The 16109-nt window shown below is 34.7% G+C and overlaps 1 protein-coding gene across 1 annotated transcript; it reads left to right on the top strand.

The window, feature by feature from the left end:
* On the top strand, positions 1–15936 carry LOC120335483 (transcription factor EB-like). The gene is made up of 14 exons (XM_039402991.2): positions 1–207; positions 1724–1843; positions 2990–3146; positions 4001–4080; positions 9514–9582; positions 10375–10504; positions 10651–10710; positions 10874–10949; positions 11405–11552; positions 11971–12103; positions 12315–12382; positions 12959–13084; positions 13492–13683; positions 13799–15936. Exons 1-14 carry the CDS (start codon positions 157–159, stop codon positions 13889–13891), a joined length of 1503 nt encoding a protein of 500 aa, XP_039258925.2. The 5' UTR covers positions 1–156; the 3' UTR covers positions 13892–15936.
* The last annotated feature ends 173 nt before the right edge of the window (positions 15937–16109 follow it).

The raw sequence follows: 16109 nt of genomic DNA, 5'->3' as shown, positions 1-16109 counted from the left end.
CACAGAAGTTTGTACTGTACCACCAGTAGGCGTACGAGCTAAGTCTATTTTTAGAAACTGATGAGCAGACGTGATGTTTGCTGCGTGATATTGCTGCTTGACTTCTGATCATTGTTAACTTTTCTGTTGTATCTGCGAAAACATCAAGAGTGCAAAATGTCGAATTACCTAAGAACTAATACGAAGATGGAGCTTCAGAGGGCCCAAGTAAGACGATGTTAACTTGCCTTATTTCAGTACCGGTACGGTATTTCTTTACCGTACCGATAAGTTCTCAACGTTACACCTAAAACAGTAAAAGACAGTATCGATAGGGTCTGCCAGTGAAAAGTGGACAAATAACTGATTGCTAGTGTGTTAAGTTTGGCCTTGAATCTTCCTACTGTCCTAAGTTTAACCTGTTGCAGAATTCAAATTGTTTGATCATACATCATATATGCAATTCAGCAATTACAGAATTATTATTGCGTATCCACATTGCCTGCATTTCTTAGCCAATTTATTACACCTTGGGTAACAGTTTGGATTAAAGAATCTTTTCTCTGTTTCTAGAGATGATTACTACATTCTTCCGAGTAAGAATTTGCAAATTTTGAAATTGTGAGAAAATCATAAAATAACACGATGAATCATTGACAATTAGAAAAATTATTTTTTGGGCCTAAGTTTAGTAGAAGTTTTAACCCCCTATTTATGTGCCATTTACACCTCAAAACAAAGCTAAGATTGCCACTGATACCTGGATACTGTGGTACCTAAGAAACTTTTATTTTTGGGGATCTTTCCAATACTGAGTGTGGGTTATTATCTCACCATGTAAACATTCTGACATTAGTTGTAACTTTAGTCTAATGCAATCACTATATACAGATATATTTATATAAACAGTGATAGCTCGGTAGTCAAACATAATTCGTTAATTATATGATTGATGTTCGACAACCGATTTGTTCGAACTTTTTTCCATGTCAAACCAGGGTAATTTGTTTAATTCGTTCTTAGACATTCCAAAACACCGGAAATATTAACATAACCTGTAGCTAAACAACAATAATTATCTAAATTTGTACACAATTACGATTGAACGTAATAAAGATAACTATATAAATTAATTTTGTATCAGTTATTGTACGCTCAGCAAATTTCTGTGGGTTCTTCTACTTTTTTTGGGCTTCCTGTGCATATATTTGATAATCGCTTTTTTTCAATGGATGGTCAAGAGGCATACACCATCTCACTCGGTGGCACGCTCGGATGTTTGAGCACTGAATTTTTGTTCGAGTAGCTTACCGCAGCATTTTTCACTAGAATTTATTTGTTGACACCTGTATTGTTCGAGTAGAGTCGTTCAACTACAGAGGTATCACTGTAGTGCTATATTTATACGTTTGATTGCCACTAGAATAAAAGAATAATAAATTCTACATACGATTATCTGGCATTAGAAGTCAACACTATCAAAAACATGTTGTTGATAATATAAAAGCATTTTATAGGAAAATTTATATTATTGAACAAAATAAACTTCATGGCAGTATTATGAAGCTATTTGCAAAAGTACCACATCTATCATTTTTCAAATGAGGAAAACTGGAAACTTCTGTGTACTTGGTTACGTATATATAAATGATATATTTTGGGAGATGTTTTTTTGAATATACTACGAACAATCATTGTGTACGTTACTTTTATAATGGCAATTATCGCTCAATTCTTTCATCAGGCTGAGGCGCAGCGGAAGAAATCATTGAATCATCAGTCGAATAAGACTACGCAGTCACAAGCTATCTTGCTCCCGAATGCAGTTGCAACATCAGCAAGTGTTCCTGGGACGGTTCTGCATGTAAGTTGGTTGTTTAATATTCCTGAGTCCGTTTCTTGGCATCTGGCCCATTGCCAGAACAAGGCTGTGATAAGAATGAATTTCATAGGTAAAAGGCTATGAATGCCTTGATCATATGGAGAGTCTTGCAGCTGAATCATCTTATATTTGGCTTGTTTAATCTTTTTGTTTTTAAATGCATGGGTGTGGTTTGTGATGAAGGCTGCAACCAACTAACATACTTGACATTAATATCTTGTTTTATACAATATAATCATACTTTGTTTAATATGAATACAAACAGTTCCAGAGCAACATTTGAATGCAATTTGAGTATATAAAAATAGAATATAAAAATTACTGAACATAAACACTTCCAAGAATTAGGTTTGGCATCTTTCTTTTTGAGCAAAGTTGTAATGAATGTTATGGTATGACCTTGATTGGAACCTCGCCCTGAAGGCAACACTTGGATTTATGAAGAAGCAATGTTTTGAAATGGGCAAACACAATCTCATAATATTTTGTAATTGAATGAAAATTAATGAAATATAAAAGATTTTGTGAATAATTAACATAATCAAATTGATGGCTAGTAAGAAAACGTATAAATTATGGCATATAAGTATTTTTAGTGTGATTTCATTTAATGTTAAATTTAATTCATTTCATTTCTGAACAAAAATTGTTTCAATTCGGAATGTTTTCATCGAACCATTATTCATCAACATAAAGAAATATGCCCCTTTTTAATTAAATATTCTAGTTGAATAAAATTGAAATGAATATTGTTTCATACTTTTTGAAATTTTTTTCTTATGTTCGTTTCAAAATTAAGATTTCCAAGTTTTCTTGATTTGCGATTCAGGCTTGGATTATTATAGTGTTTGTCTTCAGTTTAAATATAAATTTTTTCGTACTATTCAATATTTCTGACCCGAAATGTTCATACAATAATTTGAGGTACACATTAATATTGATGATATACTAGTTAACAATACCATAGATTGTTTTTATCAGAATAAAATATTTTTCAATTTTCTCTGTCGAAATAATGTTTAATGTTGTTGTTATTGAATTGAATTGAGTTTTTCAGCCTTCCCATTGGAGACCTTGCTTTCATTTTTTTTTTTATCAAAATTATTAAACAAAATCAAACTTATTTAGGTTCAAAGTAATTTACAACATCCTACACGATACCATGTCGAACAGAAACAGAGAAATCAGGTTGCAAATTATCTCAGCAATTCTGTCGGAACTTCTAAAGTAGTTGTAAATCAATTGCTGCGTCCTCATGGCAGTATGCCAGACACAAAAACAATAGGTATGTTAAAAATGTTAAAATGAAATGTGTTGAAAAAACTAGCATTTTGAAAATGGTAAAGGTGAAATGAAATTCAGCAATTTATTAAATCTAAGTAAAGTAAGACAAGACTGTGTTGGGAGTCATAGTTTAGCGTCTTTGCGTGTATTGCATTCAAACTCTGTAGAGCTATAACCAGAGTCAAACTGTTGAATTCCCCAAGCAAAAGTGAAACACTTTTTGCATTAAGCCATTAACCCAAAATTTCATCAGTAAGTAAGGAGTGCATCTGTGAGCATTTCATCTGAGTCGAAATTTTTGTAGCCACTTCAAATTCTGATTAAAGTTCACATCCCTGGTCTAATAAATAGTTCTCCTTTTTCAAAACTGGCACTTAATACTCTTTATTATAAAAAAGGTCATAAACTACTATTATCAATGTTGCGACCAGAGCATATCAATTTATTCAAACTGATTACAAATGACTGTACAAATACACATACATCATGCTGTATTTTGATTGCAATTATACTTATTAGTTATTATTATTAAGAGATGTGCATTGGTCATCCAGATTATCATTTTTTGTCTTTGACTCATTTTCTGTAGGTGTTGAAAATAATTCTATAGTAATAAGGTGTTATTTTGAAAGTAGGCCATTATGTCTGATTTGAAGTGGAAAATCCGGAGTTTAGCGTTATGTATTATGTACAAATGGGTCATAGTATAGCTAATAAAAGTTAGTTGCAATCAGATTCAAAAGTAAATTGTAATATATGTTATAGACCAAACCATGTTGCATTTTTAATTGGTATTTGTCTCCAAATATTGTTTTATGCTGTCAGTCTTGCTTGAATCAATTTATCTTTGATTAGGTGTAACCGGTACATCAGGACTCAGTGCACCAGCAAGTCCACTTTCTCGTTTGCAACTTTCAACTTCGGCCGATTCTCAGGTAAAAGTGTAATCTTTTTATAACTTTAACATAGTTTTGATTATTCAAACTTGTTTGTAAGCTTTATTTCTCGCTACCATCTTATCTACTCAAATATTATGTGTGGATCATGGATGCAATGCTGAGTAATTTTATGGCACGGACATAATTGTTTTGCTAATTTTGCTTCTCCCTCGGAAGTTATCAGTATTTGTCCATACCCAGTGAGAAGACCTTGGCAAATTAGGAACATTCTGAACATCTTGTGTTATTGCATTTTCAAACAAAATTATTCAGCATGTCATAATAACAATTTACAGTTTGATGCAAATTTAAATAAGATGGGATTTCAAATTTTTCCCTGGGTAGAGTAAAGATTATAAAATGGCTTAATCATATGGTGAACCATGACCATCTATTGTTCAACATTATAGTTCATTTAGAAAAATATGTTTTTTCAACTAATATTAAATTTTATATCTTCTGTCATTGCAGTGAAATTTGATTTCAAATTTAAGGACTTTGCAATGCAATCAATTCTATTTTGTTTTATTTAAATAGATCTATGTTACAGAAAAATCCTGATAACTGAAGGGTGTTACTGCCAAAATTCTTTGACTTTGCTATGTTGAAGTATGTGAAAATATGATTCTTTTTATTTGAAAACTGATTTAAAAAAAATTTAAAGCCCAGTTTTGAGAATTTGCTCAGAACAAGATGGAAAATTACAATTACTTTTTTTGAAAGCTTTAACTTTCATTGTTGTAATTCCTATGGAAATTTTGTTTATACTACTATCCAAAGGATATATTTTGTATTCATGTAAATAGCACGCCTGACCTTGGTGACTGTCATTCATGTATGACTCATCTTTCTGACTCATAGTACCCGTATTTGCATTTGTGGCTTGAAATAACCCTAAAAATGCTAAATGAAGTTTAATGCAAACAAAATGTTCTTTCTCCCTTGGAGCATAGTCATGTGCAAACCAGGAAAATCAATCGTTCAAAATCTGATTTTGAATTTTCTCAATTCTTAGCTTATCAAAATTTTTAAGGATAAATACTGGTAATATTCCATATGCATCGTATTATTACAAAGTTGTATAAATGTTATGGATGCTTATTTATTAAATAGTTTAATTTCTTAATGATTTTATACACTTAAAATTATTTATCATTGGAAACAAAAAAATGATAAGCTACATATTTTGCTGGATAAAATATACCATTAGTAAGTAGGCTTGCTTTCATTTCTACTGGAAAAGAAAGTATTCATTTCCATTAGATTGGAAAAAACACACCATAGTAAATAACATCGAAATAGGAATATCGTTGAAACAAGAGTTAAAATTTTGAATTTAATATACCAAACAATTATAAATTGGCAATTGGTATTCATGTGTTTACAGCTTAACAATGGCCAATCAGTTTGCGTTTACTAAACAAAAGAATGGACGTATTTGTGGCATTTGGTTGACAAGTTGAAACAATATGCATATAAATGTTTCCAAACTATCGACAACAAGGAAAACTGAACAGGATAATTAACACATAATTTTTGTCTTCCTGGATTATTTCATAGGAAAGCCCCTGAAATATAAATCTTGCCACTATTTACGTCATAAGAGAAATTCACAATACATTACAAATTCCATAAGATTGATAATTGTTTAAAAATCTACTATGTGTTACATGGCCTAAGGATATAATTTTCTGAAGCCTGGGGCAGATATTTTTTTTTCCCAAACAAACTTTTATTTAAATGCATTAGGGGATTGGTCACATTCATCTGGCTAATATTTATTGATATTCTTTACCGTAGATATATCTACGTTTGTACAATGCAATATAGCTTGTGTCTGTAGAAGATGAAGTCATGACTGACTCATTTATTTCAACATAAAATTGCAATACAATTAAAAACATTTCAGGATATTTATAAGCATTATATGGTAAATCTGTGCTTACAGTTACAATATTCTTTCATTAAGGGAATATGATTTTAGTATGACTCCAGGTGTTGGGAACTTTGCATGGGATTTTCAATGATTTATAATAATATTGCTAAGAAATGTAGTTAATGGTATTTTTATTTTTAAAACTTTTTGTCCCTTCCAAAGAGGTGATAAACCAGAATATAGTTTTTGGAATCTATATCCATTAGTCATGTATTGACACATAAAGTGATTTTTCAAATCACATTAGTTAATTATGATCTTAGCACAATGCCAGGCCTGAGCATAGTATTGTATTCTCTGCTAAGTCCGAATTTGCGATTGAGAACAGATGTAGAAGAGGTATAGTGAGGCCTAAAGAAGTTTTTGATTTAAATTGGTTTGTTAAAATTTATATAACTAGGTGCTTAATCTGTCAACCCAGTTTTTGCTGTTAGGTGACGTCATCAAATGACCTCAGAATCACGCAACGTTCCCCGAAACTATTTATGATATTTGAAGTGTATTGTTTGTTGGGAGCTCGATTTTTTTTATTTCTCACTAGCCTTTAGGAAACTGACGGATTGAATTGTGTCCTATTTATACGTTATATCAGGGGATTAGTGTACAAAACAATGTTTTCTTGGGTTACACTTCAGTTAAACGGTGCTTTTTTGGTGTAAACAATAGCTTACGTAATAGTCATGTGAGTGGACCCACGTATAAAATGGATTTTCAATACAATATACAGGTAGGTATATTCTCCTTAGTCGAATGGTTTTGTCCAACACTGCGGTGTGCGATACTGTTGTGTATGTTTCGGTGTGCGGCAATATCTGTTACACCACATGTTTAACTTTATTTGTGTGCATTAAACTTATAAAAACAATCCAACGATTTTCATTTTTTTTTATATTAAATGAAATTGGTCGAAATGGCGATAAATTCTTGGAATTTATCAGTGGAGTTAAAAGCTCCTACACAATGTAAAGTCCAGTAATTCCAGAATTGCTGATAATGTAGAACTTTTCAATACTATCTGCAAGTGACAAGTCTCTAGCATGATCTTGACCCCGATACTTTTGAATTATCATAAAATTGCAGTTAATTTTATTTAATTACGTAATTTTGTGCAGTCTGATCTCTCGATGACCAAATACACGTAATCTCTACTTACGGGCATCCCACTGTAATTGTGCTGCCATGCCAAAATACATTACAAATGGTTTTGACGTTAAAAGTTGATGGAATTTCTGACTGCTTATCTCCATCACTGATATTAAATTACTACAAAATTACAGAATACATTACCAACTTTATAAGGAGTCACAGCTTATAATATGCCTGAATTCCCAACGCAATCCTATGATCTTTAATTGAATAATTATATCTTGTTATGATCGTTATAACCTGTTGCCCGCGTTATTAAAGCGATAAAGCTCGGAAGCTTATCGCTACCTCCGAAGGTTGTTGTCGACAGCGCCAACAACATCATAAATACGAAGTTTTGTTGCGTTTTTTGCCTGTTTTTACAGCGTTTAAATTGCTGTAAATCGAAAATATTCTTTGATTAAAAAACAAAAATAAACAAAAACAACGTGCAGACACCACGTTATTCATTCATTCAAATATACACATATCGTATTGCAAGGATAGGCTTAACTACCGTATATGACAGGGTGTGCAACACTTTTTGTCGGTGGGCCATATACCCAACTCCAGATTTCTAGCTGAGCCACACAAATAAATTTTTCCATGTACACAACGAATAACAGTAATAAAGGCAGCGGGCAAAACGGCGAAAGTTTAAACGCAGCGACAAGAGCAAAATAACTTGTGTATTTTTACCCACGAGAGCGCCTTTCTAGACATAAACAGTCGGATTAGGATTTTATGCTTGCGGTGAAAAATCTGAGTGTTGGTTGACAAGGGCCACACTGAATGGATTGGCGGGCCGCCTCGCCTGTTGCATACCCCCGGTCTTTGATTGCCGTTGTTTAGAATGCTGCGAAGCCATACCCTGAGTTTTCAATTTGGAGTGGAGGATTGTGTTGATGAAATATATTAGAACTATATTTTCGAATCCAAACAGACCATTTCCCCACAAGTTTGACTACTCGTTCAACATAGCATACCGGATTCATTGAAGTCTTTACAAGTTGGTCGGGATACTTATGTACATATCCAGAAAATGAGAAAATTCGATTGAATGATTTAATTTTGAGTATGGATTGACTCAGTTTCGCTCAATCTAATGACAGAAAACAGTATATCTCCCAAGAATCACTTTTCATACCATTTGTTATACGTGTGTAAGTTCACAATTGACTGATATTACCCGTCTTCAATTATCTATTCAGCTCATTAACTCAGCTGGGAACTTCCAACTTGTATACTTTTGGACGGGGTTTAATCCCAACTGGAAGTATTTGTAACGATCAGAATTTAATCCAATAAACTAACTAGCGTAGATGTTAAATATCCCCTGTTAATTTAACATTAACGCAAGGAAACAATTTCTCGACTTAATCTGCCAATAATCGCAGATTTTTGATTTAATATGTTATTGCATGAAACTAAATGCTTATATATTTCGTGGGGTATGAAAGTTCGTTTAGTCGCATCGATGTCTCGGTATCGTTAATGTTTTACTATTACTATATTTTATACAAAATTCGGTTTTACGCGTTGTCTTTTTATGCGGGTTATCTCTATTGCGATTGCAATATTTAAGTACATCGTATGTGAGACTGGGTTTAGAAGTACAGGATATGGAGGTGTTTATTATTTTTGCCATTCAATAAGTATATCCGTGTAGTTATATATTGCTTGAACAATTAGAAATAGAAAAAGTAAGGAAGTTAGTCGACACGAAAACAGTATTCCCTGTCTCAAAACTAAGAACTATGCTTAGAACTATACCAGTGATTCACAGTACGGTTATAACTGGATTCGAAAATGACTAAATATTCGATTTTTTCAAGAACCTTTTTTATGAAATTCTTAATCACTCCTGAAAATAGATTTTCTTATTACTGTATCCTTCTTTACTATTTTATTCAATGTTTTGATTCATTTAGTATTTTAAAAACACTAATAATAATAATAATAATATGACGTTGATAAATGGTAGAAAGCGTCGATGTCACGCATGGCAAGTCCATCCAGAATACGCCCAGGTAACGTAAGCTTATTACCACCAAATAATGATGTTTCAATGCCGACTTCTTGTGTGAGATAAGTCTTAGAACTTTATTTTGAATTAGTGGTTTCATGTCTTTTACGGGTTTTTATGGTTCTGACATTTTGGAGTTTCTTGATTTGCCACAAAAAGTTATTAATAAACATTCACCAAACAAATGGATTAGTATATAAAATCTTCGACAAATGTTGATGAATTTTCAGGTAATATTTACCGTTTTATAATTCTATTTCCTGATTGTTGAAAATTGTCGTCCTAAAATAGTCCTACATTCTACATATTACGATGTAGCTCAACATGCATCTTTTCTTACCAGATGGATGATATAATCGACGATATTGTCAGTCTGGAATCCAGCTTGGGTGATCGAAATTTATCCACAACGGTTAGTGTTTATCTATTTCGATAACATTTCATTACTTTCATTAATATGATGTTTCGAATTCATGCGACTGAACCACGAATTTTGATTGAAAAAATCAACGTTTTTAGTATGGTTTAGGTCCACAATAAAAATTGGCATTGTTTCCCAACAAATCAATTACCGAAAAATTCGTTTTAATGTAAATGACCGTTTTATTGCATGGCAATAGGTGAAAGCAGTGGTCGTCAACCTTGTTCAAGTGACGGACCGGCAAAGCATGACCAAAATTTTGTCGGACCACTTATATACAAACGGACTAAGCCTATGCAATAAATTGTACGCATTAGGAAATTTATGTTTACAATATACTAAAAAACGAAAGTGATGCTGTTTAATGCAATATCTGTATTTGTTTGCTGGCCATTAACTGTTCCCATATTGGAGATATGGTCGACATTGACACACGTAACGTGTTTCTTACATCCAGACTACTTCGATATTTCGTTTTTGTAGTTATCAATATTGGAAACCAAGGCTCATATTAATAGGATTTTGGGAAAGGTAACAATGCCTGTAAACTTTGTGACTCTGATCTGGGTATTGCTTGATGTTTGTTTTGCCAAAACAATTTTTTTACCCGATGTGCTAACTTTATGATTATCCGGATTCTGAAGTATAGAATTAGCCGTTTTTGTGTCACCTCTCTGCGGACCGACAGTAACCTTTCCGCGGACCGGCGATGGGCCGCGGCCCGGTGGTTGCCGACCACTGGGTTGAAGAATTCTAGGTTTAACTTCAAGTATTTCGTTTCAGCTTCCCACAATTGATCAATCAACGTTACAAACATTTGCGGTGTCTTCTGCTCAGAAGTTAGCCGTCTATGACCAGAATAAAACGTCTTCGTCTTGTCCGCCTGAGATAATTCCAAAACAAGAATTCTTAGGTAAGTCTCACCGAAATATGTCTCGCTCATTTCTTGCACTAAACGCAGACTGAAGTTATTACCAGGTTTCTGTTGTTCTGTGTGACTAATAATTCTTATTCGGGTATGCCGTTGTCTTCACCGTTTGAATTTTGAATCTTTTTCAGACGACGACCCAAGAGCTACGTATATGCAAGATCGTGTGAAGAAAGATAATCACAATCGAAGTAAGCAGTTTTGTGTGATTTTATATTTTTACTTTGTTACTTTGATATTAGCTGACGATTTTATTTGGTCGTAATTCTCCAATTTCCGATATTTCACGAACGCAGTTGAGCGGTCTGAGTTGGTTATTTTATCAAACATTTGAAGAGCATTTGTTTTATACAGTTGAACGCAGACGACGATATAATATCAACGATCGTATCAAAGAGTTGGGAACCCTTGTGCCAAGAAATAATGACCCGTAAGTGTAATGCTACATAGGATAGGATTTACATATTTACCCCGGGGGACGGGAAAGCCGTTAAGAAGGCTTAATCATATCGCGAACCACGGCCCCTCGCCCGGTTACTAGTCTATATCGGGTATGGGATTAGGTAGCCAGTTATTTGTTTCCGGAAACATGGACCTGATGGTGGAGGAAGCCCTAACCGGCCAGTTACATGAACCACCCTGCGGCGGCGAGGATTCCAGCAAATGCAGCAATCCTCTCGCACATAAATATCTCCGCATTGGATTTGAACCTGCGAACCCACGCAGGGCAATCAGAGGTGCGGTGGCGCTAACGCTTAAAATTTCTGGTATTCACAGAATACGATACTGTCGTGGTTGGTAACTTCTCACCGTATTGTACTTCAAACTATCTGCTATATTGCCACAAGCTGCCACTACAATGAAAATGATATTTATTTACTCCAGGGACATGAGATGGAATAAAGGTTCAATATTGAAAGCGTCAGTCGATTACATGCGCGACTTACAAAATCGAGTTTCCCGCGCAGAAAAAGTCGAAAGAAATCAGGGCCAGATGCAAAACACGAATCGAAGACTTATGCTACGTATACAGGTAGACGTACACATACGATTCTATTAGTTTTAAAATTTGAATTTTATAGTCTATTGTTTTTTATTATCCTTCTTGTTGACCACCTTGGAAGCCCCACAGGCGTCAAAACCCCATCACATAAAGTGTTTTTTATCATGTTTTAACAGATTTTCAGATTCTTGAAGTTCCAACTATAAATATAACTCAATGTTGCGCATTACTTTGCTATAAATCTGGCGAAATTGTGAAAATCTAAAACTTTTGCATATTATATAATTTTGGCATACATTAAAGACTATTTTGTGCCAATAAAAATAAGTCAATACTTTTGCAATATATAGAAAAGGGTGCAATAAGCGTATTGATCCCCTGTACGACGTTCTCATTCCATCCAACCGTATAGTAATAATTACCTTCTTCATTTTTAACGTTACATTAGGAACTAGAGATGCTTGTAAAATCCAAAGGAATGGATATCCCACCTATGCAAGAACAAGAGGAAATCTTCAACAGTTTGCTGAACACGGATACTTCTGTGTCTTTCGATGACCCGACTCAAATGTTCACCAAAGGTAAGATGTCAATTTGTAACATCTTAGTCATCAAAGGTATGTTCCTGTAGTTAAAAATCTACTCTTAACGCTACTTGAATCGTTACGACACGAATATACATTTCGTTCACCGGCCCCGACCCAATGCCGAAATCTCCCGCTTTATGATGCTAACGAAAAGCGATTATGAAACCTATATATCAAAATATATATTAACGTTTTACTATTTCAGAAGAAGAATTTGAAGTTGCCAACTTTCCGTCCCAGCCCATCCAAGAGCACAGTCCCAACTTCAATCAGGTGGGTAAACGTATTGCAGTATATATATATATATATTAGCGATTTGGAAATGAAATGAATTATTAAAAGAAAACCTAATCAATGTAGAGACACAAGGCGCATTCTGACTTCTGTCAAAATTGTTTGCATTCTATCATCATTTTCTGAGAATCCGTATCCTCCTGTCCGATACTCTACGCCAGCGTTTCTCAAACTTTTTTCCGCCAGATCATCTACGCTTTTTATCTCCCTTCGCGGGACACCAAGAAATTAAAAGTTAAAATCGTTGGGTGGTTTTCAAAAGATTCTAGCATATGGTAAAACTGAAAAGTTCGCTGTAAACTTGACAATTAAAAAACTAGGCCGACGGACGGCGAAAACTCCATGCTTTCCAGACTGACAAGAGGCCTGTCCGCCTGTTTGTCGCCAAATTTACGACCTAGAGCCGCCGAAGTACGACCGAGATTACCATAGGGACAAATTTAGTCGCGGAACATTTCGAAGAAGCTCTGTTTCGCGGAACACGGAGTTTGAGAAACGCTGCTCTACGCAAATGTCGAAAAACTGCTCTGATTTAACTCTGTTTACTAATTCTAGGATACCCATTCCTCATCATTTTTAATACAACAGTCACCTCAGCAGCCATCGTTTTTCATTGCAACACAACCTACGACGTCGCCTTCGCCAAATACCAGCCAACATCAATATTTGCAACCACAGCAGGTAAAAATACCAGTATGTTATTGTATAGTTCGATTTCTATAATTCCCCCACTGCACTTCGTCACCATTTCGAATATTTTAACCTAGCACACTATGAAGTAAAATCAAAATATATGTTAAATATTGCCAAATAACATTAAAAAAGCAAACCAAAATGTCGCAAAGTTGCATGCGTAGCAATGTTGTATATTTCAAAATGATGCATGATCGTTTGAATTTTCTAAAGTAAGTACCGTACAAACCTCTATTTTTAAACTTCCACTTTTGATGGAGATATTGTGTTGAACAATCCGCGGGTGCCTTGAAAATGTATTGTATATGATCAGGCCACAAACAAATCAGCATAATAAGATTATATTTTGCTGTCGAGTACTATTACATTGTAAATATTTTGCTTTATATTTGCAGCATATAGTTTCTATCGACATAACTTCTCCAGCATCTCTCTCACCCCAGCCACAACAGCCTCAGCATCGAACAATTGACACCAGTATGGCAACGACCATGATGCAGCATGAAAATCAAGGCATTCAATTATCGGATGCTATGTTGCCATTCGATAGTAATACGACCTTCAGTAATCTATTGAACCAATCAGAGGTTTGTAATATTTCATTTGAGTGTAAAAATGGCATCTGCAACTGCCACGCATTCTAGATGGAAGTAGTTATTGACGTATGCGTCACGTAACGCCCAAATTCTCTCTTTTTACCAGGAGGTGAATTTTGACGACGTGTTGATGGAAGAAGACATGACGCCAATCAGAACTGACATATTTCTCTCAGATTCAATCCAACATCTACAGTGAATGATTGTTTTGATCTTCAGTTGTATTGTCGTGGCCGCGTGAAACGTAACGGAGTCACATCGTCCGCACACGGCCGCAGCACTGCTTGCTATTCCACTATGCATCGCGTATCCTTGATCTTGAAACGGTCAGGGAACACGATATTTTGTCGAACAGGAATCGTCAATTTTTCATTGGAATCCTCAAGTAATCACACATTTCTTGTGAAATGTCCATCAGTACGGCTATATTTTGACTAAATACCCACTTAGACCAGGGGTGTGCGAACTGCGGCCCGCAAGGAAAAAAAATGTGCGGCCCGAGGAGAAGTGCCAATTTTGAATGGTGTGCCCGATACACGAGTTTTTATTTAGGTAATCTGATACGTGTGAAATCCAATCTCCGTACGTCGCAAAACCTATACCAGTACCTGAGTGCCACTGTCATATTAGTAAAACTAGCTAGCACCATCTTGTCGAAATACACAATGTTATAAAAACGTGTTTCTAACTGAAATCGTTTAAAGTCGGGTGCGACAATAAATTTGAATAGCAGTTTTCTTCAGAAATTTCTGCGTTTCAACTTAACTTTTCTGCAATGACCCCGCAACAATGCCGTAAGATCATGACAAAAAGAAACAATTTTTTGTGCCTGTAACTACTTGAAAGGCTATCTTGAATAAAGACGCGACACGCTGCTTCATCTACTAGTTACTTGTATCTGGCCCTTTCGTAATAAAGGTTGCTCACGCCTGACTTAGACGACAGTGAATAACAGTAAACAGTGATTCCACGTTTCGCCTTTAGATCTATCGTTTCTATTTTAAATTCTTTACCGCACCTTTGTGTTTAATTTTATTTATTCTCAATCATGTACATATATGAAAGCGGTGGAATTAATATTTTTATTGCCCAGGATTCGTGTGAAGTATCTGAAGACAAGCATCCGGGTCATTTATCGGAAATAGAACGAGAAGTTTCCCGCGCTTATATAACTCGATATGATGTGTCTCGGTCGTCATAAATTTGTCGAGCTATTATTTCAGTATAGGTGGTTAAACCAGTTGTCTTAATTACTCTCGTACTGAGTATAATATGCATTTATTAACCGTAGGGTGTAGATCCTCGTAATTGATCTCGATTCGCCTAGATGTGAAAAAAGGGTACTCCCGGAGTATGTGATTGTGAACCAAGATAGTGGCTCCGCAACGTAGAATGTGTACCAGGTCAGGGTTAGGCCATAATTTCAGGTACAAATACTACGGGAGTCACTTGGCTGTTCCTCGAACTTGTAATAAGACTAAAATAGGCAAAATTGGAATAAAATTATGGCTAACCCTAACCTGGTAAACATACTAAGTTCCGGTGTCCGCAATTTTGGTTCACATACTTCGGGAATACCGAAATAACAAGCCGTTCTCCCAAGTAAATTTATTTTGTACGATTCCCAGGTATCTTTATTTTTTCAAACCTCGGTATGAACTTACTTGCAATCCTGATTTGGGGTTTTGTTTTTTTGTAATCGTTTTTTTTTTTACTAATTCACATAATGTTCACACTATTTTTAGATACCATATTTAATGAAATTCATCATCTGTATGGTCCTAAGGCTAAATGATGCCCGACAATATCTCGTTCCATTCCACTATGTTAAGAGTTTTGGTCTCTGATCATTTCGTATATATAGTTGTACGAAGGTGTATGTATGAAGGTTAGTTGCCCCCAGTGCGTGACGTCTTGCTAAATGATTGTTTTTAGCTTTTGCCATTTATTCCTAATAATATTGAATTCACGATTTTTTTCTACTATGTTTTAATTATGGCTTGTAAATGCATTTGTGAATTATCATTTCGATATAAACGTATTTTATTGGTATTTTTAGATCGTGTTTTATATGAAATGATATGTTGCAATTTTTATCATTCAGCCATTTATTCATTTACTGATTTTATGTCAATATTTTTTCTATATTTCTTTATCAACATTTTCGCATTTTACAATAGCGAACACTTTTTTCTGACCAGTTCTGACTTTTAATTAAATTCACTTTGAATTGGGGTGAGCGGATATATTGCAGTATTTTTGGTACTCTTGTAGTGTGTGTACCAGGTTAGGGTTAGGCCATACATTTATTCCGATTTTCCTTATTTTAGTTCGGTTACGAGTTCGTGGACTGTCTGTGTTATGCAAGTCAATATACCCCCTGCCCATGGGTTTCAGTCCTATTACTCAACTTGATG

This window comes from Styela clava, chromosome 2, assembly GCF_964204865.1.
Source record: "Styela clava chromosome 2, kaStyClav1.hap1.2, whole genome shotgun sequence".
Taxonomy (NCBI): domain Eukaryota; kingdom Metazoa; phylum Chordata; class Ascidiacea; order Stolidobranchia; family Styelidae; genus Styela; species Styela clava.
Note: the sequence above shows the minus strand (reverse complement) of the source record. Positions and strands in the feature narration are given on the sequence as shown.